This window comes from Oncorhynchus kisutch, unplaced genomic scaffold (assembly GCF_002021735.2).
Source record: "Oncorhynchus kisutch isolate 150728-3 unplaced genomic scaffold, Okis_V2 Okis09a-Okis19a_hom, whole genome shotgun sequence".
Lineage (NCBI taxonomy): Eukaryota > Metazoa > Chordata > Actinopteri > Salmoniformes > Salmonidae > Oncorhynchus > Oncorhynchus kisutch.
The window spans coordinates 17,945,380-17,966,754 of NW_022261985.1; the positions used below are offsets into that span (position 1 = coordinate 17,945,380).

At 48.8% G+C, this 21,375-nt stretch overlaps 1 protein-coding gene across 2 annotated transcripts in view; it reads right to left on the reverse strand.

The window, feature by feature from the left end:
• Positions 1 to 713: 713 nt before the first annotated feature.
• The window catches only part of LOC109886198 (anoctamin-1), a 155,454-nt gene continuing 134,792 nt past the window's right edge, over positions 714 to 21,375 (reverse strand). For both annotated transcript variants that reach the window (XM_031815549.1, XM_031815550.1), the window contains 2 exons: positions 3,241 to 3,346; positions 714 to 1,642 (listed from right to left, as the gene is read on the reverse strand). In XM_031815549.1, coding sequence (XP_031671409.1) covers positions 1,283 to 1,642; positions 3,241 to 3,346 — 466 coding nt within the window. In that variant the 3' untranslated portion in view covers positions 714 to 1,282. The remainder of the gene's footprint in view (positions 1,643 to 3,240; positions 3,347 to 21,375) is intronic.

Below are 21,375 nucleotides of genomic sequence, written 5' to 3' on the forward strand. Positions count from 1 at the left end.
CAGAACAACATATAACCAGTAACACAGACAGAGCAACATAACCAGTAACACAGACAGAGCAACATATGACCAGTAACACGCAGACAGACAGAGCAACATATGACCAGTAACACGCAGACAGACAGAGCAACATATAACCAGTAACACAGACAGAGCAACATATGACCAGTAACACAGACAGAGCAACATATGACCAGTAACACAGACAGAGCAACATAACCAGTAACACAGACAGAGCAACATATAACCAGTAACACAGACAGAGCAACATATAACCAGTAACAGACAGACAGAGACAGACAGACAGAGCAACATATGACCAGTAACACAGACAGACCAACATATGACCAGTAACACACATACAGACAGAGACACAGACAGACAGAGCAACATAACCAGTAACACGCAGATAGACAGAGAGAGACAGACAGACAGAGCAACATATGACCAGTAACACAGACAGAGCAACATATGACCTGTAACACACAGACAGACAGAGACACAGACAGACAGACAGACCAACATATGACCAGTAACACACAGAGACACAGACAGACAGACACAGACAGACAGAGCAACATATGACCAGTAACACTTAACACAGACAGACAGACAGACAGAGCAACATATGACCAGTAACACAGACAGACAGACAGACAGAGCAACATATGACCAGTAACACTTAACACAGACAGACAGACAGAGACAGACAGACAGACAGACAGAGCAACATATGACCAGTAACACTTAACACAGACAGACAGACAGAGCAACATATGATCAGTAACACAGACAGACAGAAAGCAACAACACAAATAGAAACCAAACAGCATGACAGAAAAAGAGCCAAGACTGTATAGCAGACAGCATGGAAAGCAGGTCTACACAGCTGGGGGATGGTGTTGACACACCGGACTGTCCGTTAGCCATGTCTTTAGGTTATTGGTGAAGGTACCGTAAACAGCAGCTCCATGTGTGTTCCAGACATGGAAGCTCTCTCAGAGAAGACCGTCAGGCTGAAGGTGTTTTTCCTTAAGGGAACTATACAGTCACTTCTCATCATGCAGATTAACATACAATGGTCAAGAATATGTAGATTATCCGGCCAGAAGAACAAGTCCATGATCAGTATGTTCCATCATCACACTGCTTCAGAAAGAGAACACCAAGTCTACATGGGTGAGAGATCACAGCATTCAGACTCCATGTAGCTACCACACTAGTGTCTGAACCTCTCCTGTGGGGATAAAGAATGTTTGTATCCAACCACTACAGTAGCGTGTCAGACCGCTGTGTGTCGGGCTGCGTCGTTGCTAGGAGACATGGACATCTGTCTGGTGAACTGGCTGAAACTGGCAGCCCTGCATCTCACCCGGGATTCCCCTCCCTCTCCGCCCGGGGGCTGGCCTAGGCCCTGAGAGAGGCCTAGGGGTAGAGTACGGAAGTGGGCCGTGTCGGGGTGACCCTGGCTGGGCTGGTCCTTGGAGGAGAAGAGGCTCTGGAGGAGGTGGAACTTCTCCTTCTCCTCCCGGAGGAACACGTCCACCAGCAGAGTCTTCTCTCTCTTCAGCTGCTCACTGATGTTCTTCGGTACGTCTGGGATCACCCAGGCAACCAGCAGGCTCAGGAACATCACCAGGTTCTGATGGAGACAGTGTCATGGACGTCAGGGTGGAGATTGAAGGAAGGATGGAGCACAAAGCGACAACAGAAGACAGGAGTTTGTTAAACTGGTTGGTGATGTACTGAATCATCTGATAAATGCTCCACTGTGACTAAAATACAACCACACTACAACCACAAGTGGTCCAACCACACTACAACCACAAGTGGTCCAACCACACTACAACCACAAGTGGTCCAACCACACTACAACCACAAGTGGTCCAACCACACTACAACCACAAGTGGTCCAACCACACTGCAACCACAAGTGGTCCAACCACACTGCAACCACAAGTGGTCCAACCAAACTGTTCCAGAGTCAGTTTGATATTACATACAGTACCAGGTAACTGTTCCAGAGTCAGTTTGATATTACATACAGTACCAGGAACTGTTCCAGAGTCAGTTTGATATTACATACAGTACCAGGTAACTGTTCCAGAGTCAGTTTGATATTACATACAGTACCAGGTAACTGTTCCAGAGTCAGTTTGATACTCATTCAAGTTTTTTTTCTAAATCTTTTTTTTTACAATTTTCTACATTGTAGAATAATAGTGAAGACATCAAAACTATGAAATAACACATATGGAATCATGTAGTAACCAAAAAGTATTTCAGATTCTTCGAAGTAGCCACACTTGCCCTTGATGACAGCTTTGCACACTCTGGCATTTTCTCAACCAGCTTCATGAGGTAGTCACCTGGAATGCATTTCAATTAACAGGTGTTGTTAAAAGTTAATCTGTGGAACTTCTTTCCTTAATGCGTTTGAGACAATCAGTTGTGTATCATTCGTTCAGAGGAGAATGAATCAGGCCCTCATGGCTGCAAAACAACACTACTAAAGGACACCAATGAGAAGAAGAGACTTGATTGGGCCAAAACACATGAGCAATAGACATTAGACTGGTTGAAATCTGTCCTTTGGTGTGATGAGTCCAAATTTGAGATTTTTGGTTCCAACCGCCGTGTCTTTGGGAGACGCAGAGTAGGTGAACTAATGATCTCCGCATGTGTGGTTCCCTCCGTGAAGCAAAGAGGAGGTGGTGTGATGGTGATTTGCTGGTGATACGGTCAGTGATTGACTTAGAATTCAAGGCACACTTAACAAACATGGCTACCACAGCATTCTGCAACGATGCTCAATCCCATCTGGTTTGTGTTCAGTGGGACTATCATTTGTTTTTCAACAGGACAATGACCCAACACACCTCCAGGCTGTGTAAGGGCTATTTGACCAAGAAGGAGAGTGATGGTGCTGCATCAGATGACCTGGCCTCCACAATCACCTGACTTCAACCCAATTGAGATGGTTTGGTATGAGATGAGATGGACTGCAGAGTGAAGCAAAAGTAGCCAATAAGTGCTCAGCAAAAGTGGGAACTCCTTCGAGAATGTTGGAAAAGCATTCCAGGTGAAGTTGGTTGAGAGAACGCCAAGAGTTTGCAAAGCTGTCATCAAGGCAAAGGGTGGCTAGTAGGTGTCCAAACTGGTACTGTACATATAGAATATCTCCTGACTAAAGTAATGTTTAAATGTTCATAGGTGTCCCTGCTATTTGTGGTACTATACCTGGAACAGGATGACGAAGGCCAGTCTGGCAGCAAGGACGGCCCAGTAGGTTTTAGAGAACTGGTAGGCTTCAGCTGACCATGGAGGCTCTCTGTAGTCCTTATACCTGGGGGGTTGGGAGGGGGGTTACTAGCGGTCTTGGAAATGTTAGTGATCCCTCTAAGGCAGACAGCAGACGCACACCCCCTCTACTCTCTATACCAGTTACTAGATATAACACATGACTAACCAGACAGACACATCCCTCTATACCAGTTACTAGATATAACACATGACTAACCAGACAGACACATCCCTCTATACCAGTTACTAGATATAACACATGACTAACCAGACAGACACATCCCTCTACTCTCTATACCAGTTACTAGATATAACACATGACTAGCCAGACAGACACACACAGTAGACAGGCATGTTTCTCCCAATGTAGTAATCTATACCCAAATTTGGTTTTGAATGGTCTACCCCTCTGAATCAGAGAGCTGCAGGAGTCATTTAACCCCTCTGAATCAGAGAGCTGCAGGAGTCATTTAACCCCTCTGAATCAGAGAGGTGCAGAAGTCATTTAACCCCTCTGGATCAGAGAGGTGCAGGAGTCATTTAACCCCTCTGAATCAGAGAGGTGCAGGAGTCATTTAACCCCTCTGAATCAGAGAGGTACAGGAGTAATTTATGGTATTTTAGGGTTAGGGTCAGACTGTAGTCTAGGGGGATGGGCCATAATGGAGGTGGTCAGACTGTAGTCTAGGGAACAGAGCCATAATGGAGGTGGTCAGACTGTAGTCTAGGGGACAGAGCCATAATGGAGGTCAGACTGTAGTCTAGGGGACAGAGCCATAATGGAGGTCAGACTGTAGTCTAGGGAACAGAGCCATAATGGAGGTGGTCAGACTGTAGTCTAGGGAACAGAGCCATAATGGAGGTGGTCAGACTGTAGTCTAGGGAACAGAGCCATAATGGAGGTGGTCAGACTGTAGTCTAGGGAACAGAGCCATAATGGAGGTGGTCAGACTGTAGTCTAGGGAACAGAGCCATAATGGAGGTGGTCAGACTGTAGTCTAGGGGACAGAGTCATAATGGAGGTGGTCAGACTGTAGTCTAGGGAACAGAGCCATAATGGAGGTGGTCAGACTGTAGTCTAGGGGACAGAGTCATAATGGAGGTGGTCAGACTGTAGTCTAGGGGACAGAGTCATACTGGAGGTGGTCAGACTGTAGTCTAGGGGACAGAGTCATAATGGAGATGGTCAGACTGTAGTCTAGGGGACAGAGCCATAATGGAAGTGGTCAGACTGTAGTCTAGGGAACAGAGCCATAATGGAGGTGGTCAGACTGTAGTCTAGGGAACAGAGTCATAATGGAGCTGGTGAGTCTGTAGTCTAGGGAACAGAGTCACAATGGAGGTGGTCAGACTGTGGTCTAGGGGACAGAGTCAAAATGGAGGTGGTCAGACTGTAGTCTAGGGGACAGAGTCATAATGGAGGTGGTCAGACTAGTCTAGGGGACAGAGTCATAATGGAGGTGGTCAGACTGTAGTCTAGGGGACAGAGCCATAATGGAGGTGGTCAGACTGTGGTCTAGGGGACAGAGCCATAATGGAGGTGGTCAGACTGTAGTCTAGGGGACAGAGTCATAATGGAGGTCAGACTGTAGTCTAGGGGAAAGAGTCATAATGGAGGTGGTCAGACTGTAGTCTAGGGGACAGAGCCATAATGGAGGTCAGACTGTAGTCTAGGGAACAGAGCCATAATGGAAGTGGTCAGACTGTAGTCTAGGGAACAGAGCCATAATGGAGGTGGTCAGACTGTAGTCTAGGGGACAGAGTCATAATGGAGGTGGTCAGTCAGTAGTCTAGGGAACAGAGCCATAATGGAGGTGGTCAGTCAGTAGTCTAGGGAACAGAGTCATAATGGAGGTGGTCACACTGTAGTCTAGGGGACAGAGCCATAATGGAGGTGGTCAGACTGTGGTCTAGAGGACAGAGCCATAATGGAGGTGGTCAGACTGTAGTCTAGGGGACAGAGCCATAATGGAGGTCAGACTGTAGTCTAGGGGAAAGAGCCATAATGGAGTTGGTCAGACTGTAGTCTAGGGAACAGAGTCATAATGGAGGTGGTCAGTCTGTAGTCTAGGGAACAGACCCATAATGGAGGTGGTCAGACTGTAATCTAGGGGACAGAGCCATAATGGAAGTGGTCAGACTGTAGTCTAGGGGACAGAGCCATAATGGAGGTGGTCAGACTGTAGTCTAGGGGACAGAGCCATAATGGAGGTGGTCAGACTGTAGTCTAGGGGAAAGAGCCATAATGGAGGTGGTCAGACTGTAGTCTAGGGAACAGAGCCATACTGGAGGTGGTCAGTCTGTAGTCTAGGGAACAGAGTCATAATGGAGGTGGTCAGACTGTGGTCTAGGGGACAGAGCCATAATGGAGGTCAGACTGTAGTCTAGGGAACAGAGCCATAATGGAAGTGGTCTGACTGTAGTCTAGGGAACAGAGTCACAATGGAGGTGGTCAGACTGTAGTCTAGGGGACAGAGCCATAATGGAGGTGGTCAGACTAGTCTAGGTGACAGAGCCATAATGGAGGTCAGACTGTAGTCTAGGGAACAGAGCCATAATGGAAGTGGTCAGACTGTAGTCTAGGGAACAGAGCCATAATGGAGGTGGTCAGACTGTAGTCTAGGGGACAGAGTCATAATGGAGGTGGTCAGTCAGTAGTCTAGGGAACAGAGCCATAATGGAGGTGGTCAGACTGTGGTCTAGGGGACAGAGCCATAATGGAGGTGGTCAGACTGTAGTCTAGGGGACAGAGCCATAATGGAAGTGGTCAGACTGAAGTCTAGGGGAAAGAGCCATAATGGAGGTCAGACTGTAGTCTAGGGAACAGAGCCATAATGGAAGTGGTCAGACTGTAGTCTAGGGAACAGAGCCATAATGGAGGTGGTCAGTCTGTAGTCTAGGGAACAGAGTCATAATGGAGGTGGTCAGACTGTAGTCTAGGGGACAGAGCCATAATGGAGATGGTCAGACTGTAGTCTAGGGGACAGAGCCATAATGGAGGTCAGACTATAGTCTAGGGAACAGAGCCATAATGGAGGTGGTCAGACTGTAGTCTAGGGAACAGAGTCACAATGGAGGTGGTCAGACTGTGGTCTAGGGGAAAGAGTCATAATGGAGGTGGTCAGACTGTAGTCTAGGGAACAGAGTCATAATGGAGGTGGTCAGTCTGTAGTCTAGGGAACAGACCCATAATGGAGGTGGTCAGACTGTAATCTAGGGGACAGAGCCATAATGGAAGTGGTCAGACTGTAGTCTAGGGGACAGAGCCATAATGGAGGTGGTCAGACTGTAGTCTAGGGGACAGAGCCATAATGGAGGTGGTCAGACTGTAGTCTAGGGGAAAGAGCCATAATGGAGGTGGTCAGACTGTAGTCTAGGGAACAGAGTCATAATGGAGGTGGTCAGGCTGTAGTCTAGGGGACAGAGCCATAATGGAGGTGGTCAGACTGTAATCTAGGGAACAGAGTCATAATGGAGTTGGTCAGACTGTAGTCTAGGGGAAAGAGTCATAATGAAGGTGGTCAGACTGTAGTCTAGGGAACAGAGCCATACTGGAGGTGGTCAGTCTGTAGTCTAGGGAACAGAGTCATAATGGAGGTGGTCAGACTGTGGTCTAGGGGACAGAGCCATAATGGAGGTCAGACTGTAGTCTAGGGAACAGAGCCATAATGGAAGTGGTCTGACTGTAGTCTAGGGAACAGAGTCACAATGGAGGTGGTCAGACTAGTCTAGGGGACAGAGTCATAATGGAGGTGGTCAGACTGTAGTCTAGGGGACAGAGCCATAATGGAGATGGTAAGACTGTGGTCTAGGGGACAGAGCCATAATGGAGGTGGTCAGACTGTAGTCTAGGGGACAGAGCCATAATGGAAGTGGTCAGACTGTAGTCTAGGGGAAAGAGCCATAATGGAGTTGGTCAGACTGTAGTCTAGGGGACAGAGTCATAATGGAGGTCAGACTGTAGTCTAGGGAACAGAGCCATAATGGAGTTGGTCAGACTGTAGTCTAGGGAACAGAGTCACAATGGAGGTGGTCAGACTGTAGTCTAGGGGACAGAGTCATAATGGAGGTGCTCAGACTAGTCTAGGGGACAGAGTCATAATGGAGGTGGTCAGACTGTAGTCTAGGGGACAGAGCCATAATGGAGATGGTCAGACTGTGGTCTAGGGGACAGAGCCATAATGGAGGTGGTCAGACTGTAGTCTAGGGGACAGAGCCATAATGGAAGTGGTCAGACTGTAGTCTAGGGAACAGAGCCATAATGGAGTTGGTCAGACTGTAGTCTAGGGGAAAGAGTCATAATGGAGGTGGTCAGACTGTAGTCTAGGGGACAGAGCCATAATGGAGGTGGTCAGACTGTAATCTAGGGAACAGAGTCATAATGGAGTTGGTCAGACTGTAGTCTAGGGGAAAGAGTCATAATGGAGGTGGTCAGACTGTAGTCTAGGGAACAGAGTCATAATGGAGGTGGTCAGTCTGTAGTCTAGGGAACAGACCCATAATGGAGGTGGTCAGACTGTAATCTAGGGGACAGAGCCATAATGGAAGTGGTCAGACTGTAGTCTAGGGGAAAGAGTCATAATGAAGGTGGTCAGACTGTAGTCTAGGGAACAGAGCCATACTGGAGGTGGTCAGTCTGTAGTCTAGGGAACAGAGTCATAATGGAGGTGGTCAGACTGTGGTCTAGGGGACAGAGCCATAATGGAGGTCAGACTGTAGTCTAGGGAACAGAGCCATAATGGAAGTGGTCTGACTGTAGTCTAGGGAACAGAGTCACAATGGAGGTGGTCAGACTAGTCTAGGGGACAGAGCCATAATGGAGGTGGTCAGACTGTAATCTAGGGAACAGAGTCATAATGGAGGTGGTCAGGCTGTAGTCTAGGGGACAGAGCCATAATGGAGGTGGTCAGACTGTAATCTAGGGAACAGAGTCATAATGGAGTTGGTCAGACTGTAGTCTAGGGGAAAGAGTCATAATGAAGGTGGTCAGTCTGTAGTCTAGGGAACAGAGTCATAATGGAGGTGGTCAGACTGTGGTCTAGGGGACAGAGCCATAATGGAGGTGGTCAGACTGTAGTCTAGGGGACAGAGCCATAATGGAGGTGGTCAGACTAGTCTAGGGGACAAAGTCATAATGGAGGTGGTCAGACTGTAGTCTAGGGGACAGAGCCATAATGGAGGTGGTCAGACTGTGGTCTAGGGGACAGAGCCATAATGGAGGTGGTCAGACTGTAGTCTAGGGGACAGAGCCATAATGGAAGTGGTCAGACTGTAGTCTAGGGGAAAGAGCCATAATGGAGTTGGTCAGACTGTAGTCTAGGGAACAGAGTCATAATGGAGGTGGTCAGTCTGTAGTCTAGGGAACAGACCCATAATGGAGGTGGTCAGACTGTAATCTAGGGGACAGAGCCATAATGGAAGTGGTCAGACTGTAGTCTAGGGGACAGAGCCATAATGGAGGTGGTCAGACTGTAGTCTAGGGGACAGAGCCATAATGGAGGTGGTCAGACTGTAGTCTAGGGGAAAGAGCCATAATGGAGGTGGTCAGACTGTAGTCTAGGGAACAGAGCCATACTGGAGGTGGTCAGTCTGTAGTCTAGGGAACAGAGTCATAATGGAGGTGGTCAGACTGTGGTCTAGGGGACAGAGCCATAATGGAGGTCAGACTGTAGTCTAGGGAACAGAGCCATAATGGAAGTGGTCTGACTGTAGTCTAGGGAACAGAGTCACAATGGAGGTGGTCAGACTGTAGTCTAGGGGACAGAGCCATAATGGAGGTGGTCAGACTAGTCTAGGGGACAAAGTCATAATGGAGGTGGTCAGACTGTAGTCTAGGGGACAGAGCCATAATGGAGGTGGTCAGACTGTGGTCTAGGGGACAGAGCCATAATGGAGGTGGTCAGACTGTAGTCTAGGGGACAGAGCCATAATGGAAGTGGTCAGACTGTAGTCTAGGGGAAAGAGCCATAATGGAGTTGGTCAGACTGTAGTCTAGGGGACAGAGCCATAATGGAGGTGGTCAGACTGTAGTCTAGGGGACAGAGCCATAATGGAAGTGGTCAGACTGTAGTCTAGGGGAAAGAGCCATAATGGAGTTGGTCAGACTGTAGTCTAGGGGACAGAGTCATAATGGAGGTCAGACTGTAGTCTAGGGAACAGAGCCATAATGGAGTTGGTCAGACTGTAGTCTAGGGGAAAGAGTCATAATGGAGGTGGTCAGACTGTAGTCTAGGTGACAGAGCCATAATGGAGGTCAGACTGTAGTCTAGGGAACAGAGCCATAATGGAAGTGGTCAGACTGTAGTCTAGGGAACAGAGCCATAATGGAGGTGGTCAGACTGTAGTCTAGGGGACAGAGTCATAATGGAGGTGGTCAGTCAGTAGTCTAGGGAACAGAGCCATAATGGAGGTGGTCAGACTGTGGTCTAGGGGACAGAGCCATAATGGAGGTGGTCAGACTGTAGGCTAGGGGACAGAGCCATAATGGAAGTGGTCAGACTGAAGTCTAGGGAACAGAGCCATAATGGAAGTGGTCAGACTGTAGTCTAGGGAACAGAGCCATAATGGAGGTGGTCAGTCTGTAGTCTAGGGAACAGAGTCATAATGGAGGTGGTCAGACTGTAGTCTAGGGGACAGAGCCATAATGGAGATGGTCAGACTGTAGTCTAGGGGACAGAGCCATAATGGAGGTCAGACTATAGTCTAGGGAACAGAGCCATAATGGAGGTGGTCAGACTGTAGTCTAGGGAACAGAGTCACAATGGAGGTGGTCAGACTGTGGTCTAGGGGAAAGAGTCATAATGGAGGTGGTCAGACTGTAGTCTAGGGAACAGAGTCATAATGGAGGTGGTCAGTCTGTAGTCTAGGGAACAGACCCATAATGGAGGTGGTCAGACTGTAATCTAGGGGACAGAGCCATAATGGAAGTGGTCAGACTGTAGTCTAGGGGACAGAGCCATAATGGAGGTGGTCAGACTGTAGTCTAGGGGACAGAGCCATAATGGAGGTGGTCAGACTGTAGTCTAGGGGAAAGAGCCATAATGGAGGTGGTCAGACTGTAGTCTAGGGAACAGAGTCATAATGGAGGTGGTCAGGCTGTAGTCTAGGGGACAGAGCCATAATGGAGGTGGTCAGACTGTAATCTAGGGAACAGAGTCATAATGGAGTTGGTCAGACTGTAGTCTAGGGGAAAGAGTCATAATGAAGGTGGTCAGACTGTAGTCTAGGGAACAGAGCCATACTGGAGGTGGTCAGTCTGTAGTCTAGGGAACAGAGTCATAATGGAGGTGGTCAGACTGTGGTCTAGGGGACAGAGCCATAATGGAGGTCAGACTGTAGTCTAGGGAACAGAGCCATAATGGAGGTGGTCAGACTGTAGTCTAGGGGACAGAGCCATAATGGAAGTGGTCAGACTGTAGTCTAGGGAACAGAGCCATAATGGAGTTGGTCAGACTGTAGTCTAGGGGAAAGAGTCATAATGGAGGTGGTCAGACTGTAGTCTAGGTGACAGAGCCATAATGGAGGTCAGACTGTAGTCTAGGGAACAGAGCCATAATGGAAGTGGTCAGACTGTAGTCTAGGGAACAGAGGCATAATGGAGGTGGTCAGACTGTAGTCTAGGGGACAGAGTCATAATGGAGGTGGTCAGTCAGTAGTCTAGGGAACAGAGCCATAATGGAGGTGGTCAGACTGTAGTCTAGGGGACAGAGCCATAATGGAAGTGGTCAGACTGTAGTCTGGGGGAAAGAGCCATAATGGAGGTGGTCAGACTGTAGTCTAGGGTACAGAGTCATAATGGAGGTCAGACTGTAGTCTAGGGAACAGAGCCATAATGGAGTTGGTCAGACTGTAGTCTAGGGGAAAGAGTCATAATGGAGGTGGTCAGACTGTAGTCTAGGGAACAGAGCCATAATGGAAGTGGTCAGACTGTAGTCTAGGGAACAGAGCCATAATGGAGGTGGTCAGACTGTAGTCTAGGGGACAGAGTCATAATGGAGGTGGTCAGTCAGTAGTCTAGGGAACAGAGCCATAATGGAGGTGGTCAGTCAGTAGTCTAGGGAACAGAGTCATAATGGAGGTGGTCACACTGTAGTCTAGGGGACAGAGCCATAATGGAGGTGGTCAGACTGTGGTCTAGAGGACAGAGCCATAATGGAGGTGGTCAGGCTGTAGTCTAGGGGACAGAGCCATAATGGAGGTGGTCAGACTGTAGTCTAGGGGACAGAGTCATAATGGAGATGGTCAGACTGTAGTCTAGGGGACAGAGTCATAATGGAGGTCAGACTGTAGTCTAGGGAACAGAGCCATAATGGAGGTCAGACTGTAGTCTAGGGAACAGAGCCATAATGGAAGTGGTCAGACTGTAGTCTAGGGGACAGAGTCATAATGGAGGTGGTCAGACTGTAGTCTAGGGAACAGTGCCAAAATGGAGGTGGTCAGACTGTAGTCTAGGGAACAGAGCCATAATGGAGGTGGTCAGACTGTAGTCTAGGGGACAGAGCCATAATGGAGGTGGTCAGACTGTAATCTATGGAACAGAGTCATAATGGAGTTGGTCAGGCTGTAGTCTAGGGGACAGAGCCATAATGGAGGTGGTCAGACTGTAATCTAGGGAACAGAGTCATAATGGAGTTGGTCAGACTGTAGTCTAGGGGAAAGAGTCATAATGGAGGTGGTCAGACTGTAGTCTAGGGAACAGAGCCATACTGGAGGTGGTCAGTCTGTAGTCTAGGGAACAGAGTCATAATGGAGGTGGTCAGACTGTGGTCTAGGGGACAGAGCCATAATGGAGGTCAGACTGTAGTCTAGGGAACAGAGCCATAATGGAAGTGGTCTGACTGTAGTCTAGGGAACAGAGTCACAATGGAGGTGGTCAGACTAGTCTAGGGGACAGAGTCATAATGGAGGTGGTCAGACTGTAGTCTAGGGGACAGAGCCATAATGGAGATGGTAAGACTGTGGTCTAGGGGACAGAGCCATAATGGAGGTGGTCAGACTGTAGTCTAGGGGACAGAGCCATAATGGAAGTGGTCAGACTGTAGTCTAGGGGAAAGAGCCATAATGGAGTTGGTCAGACTGTAGTCTAGGGGACAGAGTCATAATGGAGGTCAGACTGTAGTCTAGGGAACAGAGCCATAATGGAGTTGGTCAGACTGTAGTCTAGGGAACAGAGTCACAATGGACGTGGTCAGACTGTAGTCTAGGGGACAGAGTCATAATGGAGGTGCTCAGACTGTAGTCTAGGGGACAGAGCCATAATGGAGATGGTCAGACTGTGGTCTAGGGGACAGAGCCATAATGGAGGTGGTCAGACTGTAGTCTAGGTGACAGAGCCATATTGGAGGTCAGACTGTAGTCTAGGGAACAGAGCCATAATGGAAGTGGTCAGACTGTAGTCTAGGGAACAGAGGCATAATGGAGGTGGTCAGACTGTAGTCTAGGGGACAGAGTCATAATGGAGGTGGTCAGTCAGTAGTCTAGGGAACAGAGCCATAATGGAGGTGGTCAGACTGTGGTCTAGGGGACAGAGCCATAATGGAGGTGGTCAGACTGTAGTCTAGGTGACAGAGCCATATTGGAGGTCAGACTGTAGTCTAGGGAACAGAGCCATAATGGAAGTGGTCAGACTGTAGTCTAGGGAACAGAGGCATAATGGAGGTGGTCAGACTGTAGTCTAGGGGACAGAGTCATAATGGAGGTGGTCAGTCAGTAGTCTAGGGAACAGAGCCATAATGGAGGTGGTCAGACTGTGGTCTAGGGGACAGAGCCATAATGGAGGTGGTCAGACTGTAGTCTAGGGGACAGAGCCATAATGGAAGTGGTCAGACTGTAGTCTGGGGGAAAGAGCCATAATGGAGGTGGTCAGACTGTAGTCTAGGGGACAGAGTCATAATGGAGGTCAGACTGTAGTCTAGGGAACAGAGCCATAATGGAGTTGGTCAGACTGTAGTCTAGGGAACAGAGCCATAATGGAGGTGGTCAGACTGTAGTCTAGGGGACAGAGTCATAATGGAAGTGGTCAGTCAGTAGTCTAGGGAACAGAGCCATAATGGAGGTGGTCAGTCAGTAGTCTAGGGAACAGAGTCATAATGGAGGTGGTCACACTGTAGTCTAGGGGACAGAGCCATAATGGAGGTGGTCAGACTGTGGTCTAGAGGACAGAGCCATAATGGAGGTGGTCAGACTGTAGTCTAGGGGACAGAGCCATAATGGAGGTGGTCAGACTGTAGTCTAGGGGACAGAGTCATAATGGAGATGGTCAGACTGTAGTCTAGGGGACAGAGCCATAATGGAGGTCAGACTGTAGTCTAGGGAACAGAGCCATAATGGAGGTCAGACTGTAGTCTAGGGAACAGAGCCATAATGGAAGTGGTCAGACTGTAGTCTAGGGAACAGAGCCATAATGGAGGTGGACAGTCTGTAGTCTAGGGAACAGAGTCATAATGGAGGTGGTCAGACTGTAGTCTAGGGGACAGAGCCATAATGGAGGTGGTCAGACTGTAATCTAGGGAACAGAGTCATAATGGAGTTGGTCAGACTGTAGTCTAGGGGAAAGAGTCATAATGGAGGTGGTCAGACTGTAGTCTAGGGAACAGAGTCATAATGGAGGTGGTCAGTCTGTAGTCTAGGGAACAGACCCATAATGGAGGTGGTCAGACTGTAATCTAGGGGACAGAGCCATAATGGAAGTGGTCAGACTGTAGTCTAGGGGACAGAGCCATAATGGAGGTGGTCAGACTGTAGTCTAGGGGACAGAGCCATAATGGAGGTGGTCAGATTGTAGTCTAGGGGAAAGAGCCATAATGGAGGTGGTCAGACTGTAGTCTAGGGAACAGAGTCATAATGGAGGTGGGCAGGCTGTAGTCTAGGGGACAGAGCCATAATGGAGGTGGTCAGACTGTAATCTAGGGAACAGAGTCATAATGGAGTTGGTCAGACTGTAGTCTAGGGGAAAGAGTCATAATGGAGGTGGTCAGACTGTAGTCTAGGGAACAGAGCCATAATGGAAGTGGTCTGACTGTAGTCTAGGGAACAGAATCACAATGGAGGTGGTCAGACTGTGGTCTAGGGGACAGAGTCTAAATGGAGGTGGTCAGACTGTAGTCTAGGGGACAGAGCCATAATGGAGGTGGTCAGACTGTAGTCTAGGGGACAGAGTCATAATGGAGGTGGTCAGACTAGTCTAGGGGACAGAGTCATAATGGAGGTGGTCAGACTGTAGTCTAGGGGACAGAGCCATAATGGAGGTGGTCAGACTGTAGTCTAGGGGACAGAGCCATAATGGAGGTGGTCAGACTGTGGTCTAGGGGACAGAGCCATAATGGAGGTGGTCAGACTGTGGTCTAGGGGACAGAGCCATAATGGAAGTGGTCAGACTGTAGTCTAGGGGAAAGAGCCATAATGGAGTTGGTCAGACTGTAGTCTAGGGGACAGAGTCATAATGGAGGTCAGACTGTAGTCTAGGGAACAGAGCCATAATGGAGGTGGTCAGACTGTAGTCTAGGGGAAAGAGTCATAATGGAGGTGGTCAGACTGTAGTCTAGGTGACAGAGCCATAATGGAGGTTAGACTGTAGTCTAGGGAACAGAGCCATAATGGAAGTGGTCAGACTGTAGTCTAGGGAACAGAGCCATAATGGAGGTGGTCAGACTGTAGTCTAGGGGACAGAGTCATAATGGAGGTGGTCAGTCAGTAGTCTAGGGGACAGAGTCATAATGGAGGTGGTCACACTGTAGTCTAGGGAACAGAGCCATAATGGAGATGGTCAGACTGTAGTCTAGGGAACAGAGTCATAATGGAGGTGGTCAGACTGTAGTCTAGGGAACAGAGCCATAATGGAGGTGGTCAGACTGTAGTCTAGGGAACAGAGTCATAATGGAGATGGTCAGACTGTAGTCTAGGGAACAGAGCCATAATGGAGGTCAGACTGTAGTCTAGGGAACAGAGCCATAATGGAGGTGGTCAGTCTGTAGTCTAGGGAACAGAGTCATAATGGAGGTGGTCAGACTGTAGTCTAGGGGACAGAGTCATAATGGAGGTGGTCAGACTGTAGTCTAGGGGACAGAGCCATAATGGAGGTGGTCAGACTTTAGTCTAGGGAACAGAGCCATAATGGAGATGGTCAGACTGTAGTCTAGGGAACAGAGCCATAATGGAGGTCAGACTGTAGTCTAGGGAACAGAGCCATAATGGAGGTGGTCAGTCTGTAGTCTAGGGAACAGAGTCATAATGGAGGTGGTCAGACTGTAGTCTAGGGGACAGAGTCATAATGGAGGTGGTCAGACTGTAGTCTAGGGGACAGAGCCATAATGGAGGTCAGACTGTAGTCTAGGGAACAGAGCCATAATGGAGGTCAGACTGTAGTCTAGGGAACAGAGCCATAATGGAAGTGGTCAGACTGTAGTCTAGGGAACAGAGCCATAATGGAGGTGGACAGTCTGTAGTCTAGGGAACAGAGTCATAATGGAGGTGGTCAGACTGTAGTCTAGGGGACAGAGCCATAATGGAGGTGGTCAGACTGTAATCTAGGGAACAGAGTCATAATGGAGTTGGTCAGACTGTAGTCTAGGGGAAAGAGTCATAATGGAGGTGGTCAGACTGTAGTCTAGGGAACAGAGTCATAATGGAGGTGGTCAGTCTGTAGTCTAGGGAACAGACCCATAATGGAGGTGGTCAGACTGTAATCTAGGGGACAGAGCCATAATGGAAGTGGTCAGACTGTAGTCTAGGGGACAGAGCCATAATGGAGGTGGTCAGACTGTAGTCTAGGGGACAGAGCCATAATGGAGGTGGTCAGATTGTAGTCTAGGGGAAAGAGCCATAATGGAGGTGGTCAGACTGTAGTCTAGGGAACAGAGTCATAATGGAGGTGGGCAGGCTGTAGTCTAGGGGACAGAGCCATAATGGAGGTGGTCAGACTGTAATCTAGGGAACAGAGTCATAATGGAGTTGGTCAGACTGTAGTCTAGGGGAAAGAGTCATAATGGAGGTGGTCAGACTGTAGTCTAGGGAACAGAGCCATAATGGAAGTGGTCTGACTGTAGTCTAGGGAACAGAATCACAATGGAGGTGGTCAGACTGTGGTCTAGGGGACAGAGTCTAAATGGAGGTGGTCAGACTGTAGTCTAGGGGACAGAGCCATAATGGAGGTGGTCAGACTGTAGTCTAGGGGACAGAGTCATAATGGAGGTGGTCAGACTAGTCTAGGGGACAGAGTCATAATGGAGGTGGTCAGACTGTAGTCTAGGGGACAGAGCCATAATGGAGGTGGTCAGACTGTAGTCTAGGGGACAGAGCCATAATGGAGGTGGTCAGACTGTGGTCTAGGGGACAGAGCCATAATGGAGGTGGTCAGACTGTGGTCTAGGGGACAGAGCCATAATGGAAGTGGTCAGACTGTAGTCTAGGGGAAAGAGCCATAATGGAGTTGGTCAGACTGTAGTCTAGGGGACAGAGTCATAATGGAGGTCAGACTGTAGTCTAGGGAACAGAGCCATAATGGAGGTGGTCAGACTGTAGTCTAGGGGAAAGAGTCATAATGGAGGTGGTCAGACTGTAGTCTAGGTGACAGAGCCATAATGGAGGTTAGACTGTAGTCTAGGGAACAGAGCCATAATGGAAGTGGTCAGACTGTAGTCTAGGGAACAGAGCCATAATGGAGGTGGTCAGACTGTAGTCTAGGGGACAGAGTCATAATGGAGGTGGTCAGTCAGTAGTCTAGGGGACAGAGTCATAATGGAGGTGGTCACACTGTAGTCTAGGGAACAGAGCCATAATGGAGATGGTCAGACTGTAGTCTAGGGAACAGAGTCATAATGGAGGTGGTCAGACTGTAGTCTAGGGAACAGAGCCATAATGGAGGTGGTCAGACTGTAGTCTAGGGAACAGAGTCATAATGGAGATGGTCAGACTGTAGTCTAGGGAACAGAGCCATAATGGAGGTCAGACTGTAGTCTAGGGAACAGAGCCATAATGGAGGTGGTCAGTCTGTAGTCTAGGGAACAGAGTCATAATGGAGGTGGTCAGACTGTAGTCTAGGGGACAGAGTCATAATGGAGGTGGTCAGACTGTAGTCTAGGGGACAGAGCCATAATGGAGGTGGTCAGACTTTAGTCTAGGGGACAGAGTCATTATGGAGATGGTCAGACTGTAGTCTAGGGAACAGAGTCATAATGGAGGTGGTCAGACTGTAGTCTAGGGAACAGAGTCATAATGGAGGTGGTCAGACTGTAGTCTAGGGATCAGAGTCATAATGGAGGTGGTCAGACTGTAGTCTAGGGGACAGAGCCATAATGGAGGTGGTCAGACTGTAGTCTAGGGAACAGAGTCATAATGGAGGTGGTCAGACTGTAGTCTGGGGGACAGAGTCATAATGGAGATGGTCAGACTGTAGTCTGGGGGACAGAGTCATAATGGAGGTGGTCAGACTGTAGTCTAGGGGACAGAGCCATAATGGAGGTCAGACTGTAGTCTAGGAAACAGAGCCATAATGGAGGTCAGACTGTAGTCTAGGGAACAGAGCCATAATGGAGTTGGTCAGACTGTAGTCTAGGGGACAGAGCCATAATGGAGGTGGTCAGACTGTAATCTAGGGAACAGAGTCATAATGGAGTTGGTCAGACTGTAGTCTAGGGGAAAGAGTCATAATGGAGGTGGTCAGACTGTAGTCTAGGGAACAGAGCCATACTGGAGGTGGTCAGTCTGTAGTCTAGGGAACAGAGTCATAATGGAGGTGGTCAGACTGTGGTCTAGGGGACAGAGCCATAATGGAGGTCAGACTGTAGTCTAGGGAACAGAGCCATAATGGAAGTGGTCTGACTGTAGTCTAGGGAACAGAGTCACAATGGAGGTGGTCAGACTGTAGTCTAGGGGACAGAGTCATAATGGAGGTGGTCAGACTAGTCTAGGGGACAGAGTCATAATGGAGGTGGTCAGACTGTAGTCTAGGGGACAGAGCCATAATGGAGATGGTAAGACTGTGGTCTAGGGGACAGAGCCATAATGGAGGTGGTCAGACTGTAGTCTAGGGGACAGAGCCATAATGGAAGTGGTCAGACTGTAGTCTAGGGGAAAGAGCCATAATGGAGTTGGTCAGACTGTAGTCTAGGGGACAGAGTCATAATGGAGGTCAGACTGTAGTCTAGGGAACAGAGCCATAATGGAGTTGGTCAGACTGTAGTCTAGGGAACAGAGTCACAACGGAGGTGGTCAGACTGTAGTCTAGGGGACAGAGTCATAATGGAGGTGCTCAGACTAGTCTAGGGGACAGAGTCATAATGGAGGTGGTCAGACTGTAGTCTAGGGGACAGAGCCATAATGGAGATGGTCAGACTGTGGTCTAGGGGACAGAGCCATAATGGAGGTGGTCAGACTGTAGTCTAGGGGACAGAGCCATAATGGAAGTGGTCAGACTGTAGTCTAGGGGAAAGAGTCATAATGGAGGTGGTCAGACTGTAGTCTAGGGAACAGAGTCATAATGGAGGTGGTCAGACTGTAGTCTAGGGATCAGAGTCATAATGGAGGTGGTCAGACTGTAGTCTAGGGGACAGAGCCATAATGGAGGTGGTCAGACTGTAGTCTAGGGAACAGAGTCATAATGGAGGTGGTCAGACTGTAGTCTGGGGGACAGAGTCATAATGGAGATGGTCAGACTGTAGTCTGGGGGACAGAGTCATAATGGAGGTGGTCAGACTGTAGTCTAGGGGACAGAGCCATAATGGAGGTCAGACTGTAGTCTAGGGAACAGAGCCATAATGGAGGTCAGACTGTAGTCTAGGGAACAGAGCCATAATGGAGTTGGTCAGACTGTAGTCTAGGGGACAGAGCCATAATGGAGGTGGTCAGACTGTAATCTAGGGAACAGTGTCATAATGGAGTTGGTCAGACTGTAGTCTAGGGGAAAGAGTCATAATGGAGGTGGTCAGACTGTAGTCTAGGGAACAGAGCCATACTGGAGGTGGTCAGTCTGTAGTCTAGGGAACAGAGTCATAATGGAGGTGGTCAGACTGTGTCTAGGGGACAGAGCCATAATGGAGGTCAGACTGTAGTCTAGGGAACAGAGCCATAATGGAAGTGGTCTGACTGTAGTCTAGGGGACAGAGTCATAATGGAGGTGGTCAGACTGTAGTCTAGGGGACAGAGTCATAATGGAGGTGGTCAGACTAGTCTAGGGACAGAGCCATAATGGAGGTGTCAGACTGTAGTCTAGGGGACAGAGCCATAATGGAGATGGTCAGACTGTAGTCTAGGGACAGAGCCATAATGGAGTGGTCAGACTGTAGTCTAGGGACAGAGCCATAATGGAGGTGGTCAGACTGTAGTCTAGGGGAAAGAGCCATAATGGAGTTGGTCAGACTGTAGTCTAGGGGACAGAGTCATAATGGAGGTCAGACTGTAGTCTAGGGAACAGAGCCATAATGGAGTTGGTCAGACTGTAGTCTAGGGAACAGAGTCATAATGGAGGTGGTCAGACTGTAGTCTAGGGGACAGAGTCATAATGGAGGTGGTCAGACTGTTCTAGGGACAGAGCATAATGGAGGTGGTCAGACTGTAGTCTAGGGGACAGAGCCATAATGGAGGGTCAGACTGTAGTCTAGGGGACAGAGCCATAATGGAGTGGTCAGACTGTAGTCTAGGGAAAGAGCCATAATGAGTTGGTCAGACTGTAGTCTAGGGGACAGAGCATAATGGAGGTCAGACTGTAGTCTAGGGAACAGAGCCATAATGGAGTTGGTCAGACTGTAGTCTAGGGAAGAGTCATAATGGAGGTGGTCAGACTGTAGTCTAGGGACAGAGCCATAATGGAGGTCAGACTGTAGTCTAGGAACAGAGCCATAATGGAAGTGGTCAGACTGTAGTCTAGGAACAGAGCATAATGGAGGTGGTCAGACTGTAGTCTAGGGGACAGAGTCATAATGGAGGTGGTCAGACTGTAGTCTAGGAACAGAGCCATAATGGAGTGGTCAGACTGTAGTCTAGGGACAGAGCCATAATGGAGGTGGTCAGACTGTAGTCTAGGGGACAGAGCCATAATGGAGGTGGTCAGACTGTAGTCTAGGGGAAAGAGCCATAATGGAGGTGGTCAGACTGTAGTCTAGGGACAGAGTCATAATGGAGGTCAGACTGTAGTCTAGGGAACAGAGCCATAATGGAGTTGTCAGACTGTAGTCTAGGGGAAAGAGCCATAATGGAGGTGGTCAGACTGTAGTCTAGGGACAGAGCCATAATGGAGGTGGTCAGACTGGTCTAGGGACAGAGCCATAATGGAGGTGGTCAGACTGTAGTCTAGGGACAGAGCCATAATGGAGGTGGTCAGACTGTAGTCTAGGGGACAGATCCATAATGGAGGTCAGACTGTAGTCTAGGGACAGAGCCATAATGGATGTCAGACTGTAGTCTAGGGAACAGAGCCATAATGGAGGTGGTCAGACTGAGTCTAGTCTAGAACAGAGCCATAATGGAGGTGGTCAGACTGTAGTCTAGGGACAAGTCATAATGGAGGTGGTCAGACTGTAGTCTAGGGACAGAGTCATAATGGAGTGGTCAGACTGTAGTCTAGGGAACAGAGTCATAATGGAGTTGGTCAGACTGTAGTCTAGGGAACAGAGTCATAATGGGGGTCAGACTGTAGTCTAGGGAAAGAGTCATAATGGAGGTGGTCAGACTGTAGTCTAGGGAACAGAGCCATAATGGAGGTGGTCAGACTGTAGTCTAGGGGACAGAGCCATAATGGAGGTGTCACCTGTAGTCTAGGGGACAAGTCATAATGGAGGTGGTCAGACTGTAGTCTAGGGGACAGAGTCATAATGGAGGTGGTCAGACTGTATCTAGGGGACAGAGCCATAATGGAGTGGTCAGACTGTAGTCTAGGGAACAGAGTCATAATGGAGGTGGTCAGACTGTAGTCTAGGGGACAGAGCCATGGAGGGTGGTCAGACTGTAGTCTAGGAACAGAGTCATAGGAGTTGGTCAGACTGTATCTAGGGAAGAGCCATAATGGAGGTGGTCAGACTGTAGTCTAGGGAACAGAGTCCATAATGGAAGTGGTCAGACTGTAGTCTAGGGAACAGAGTC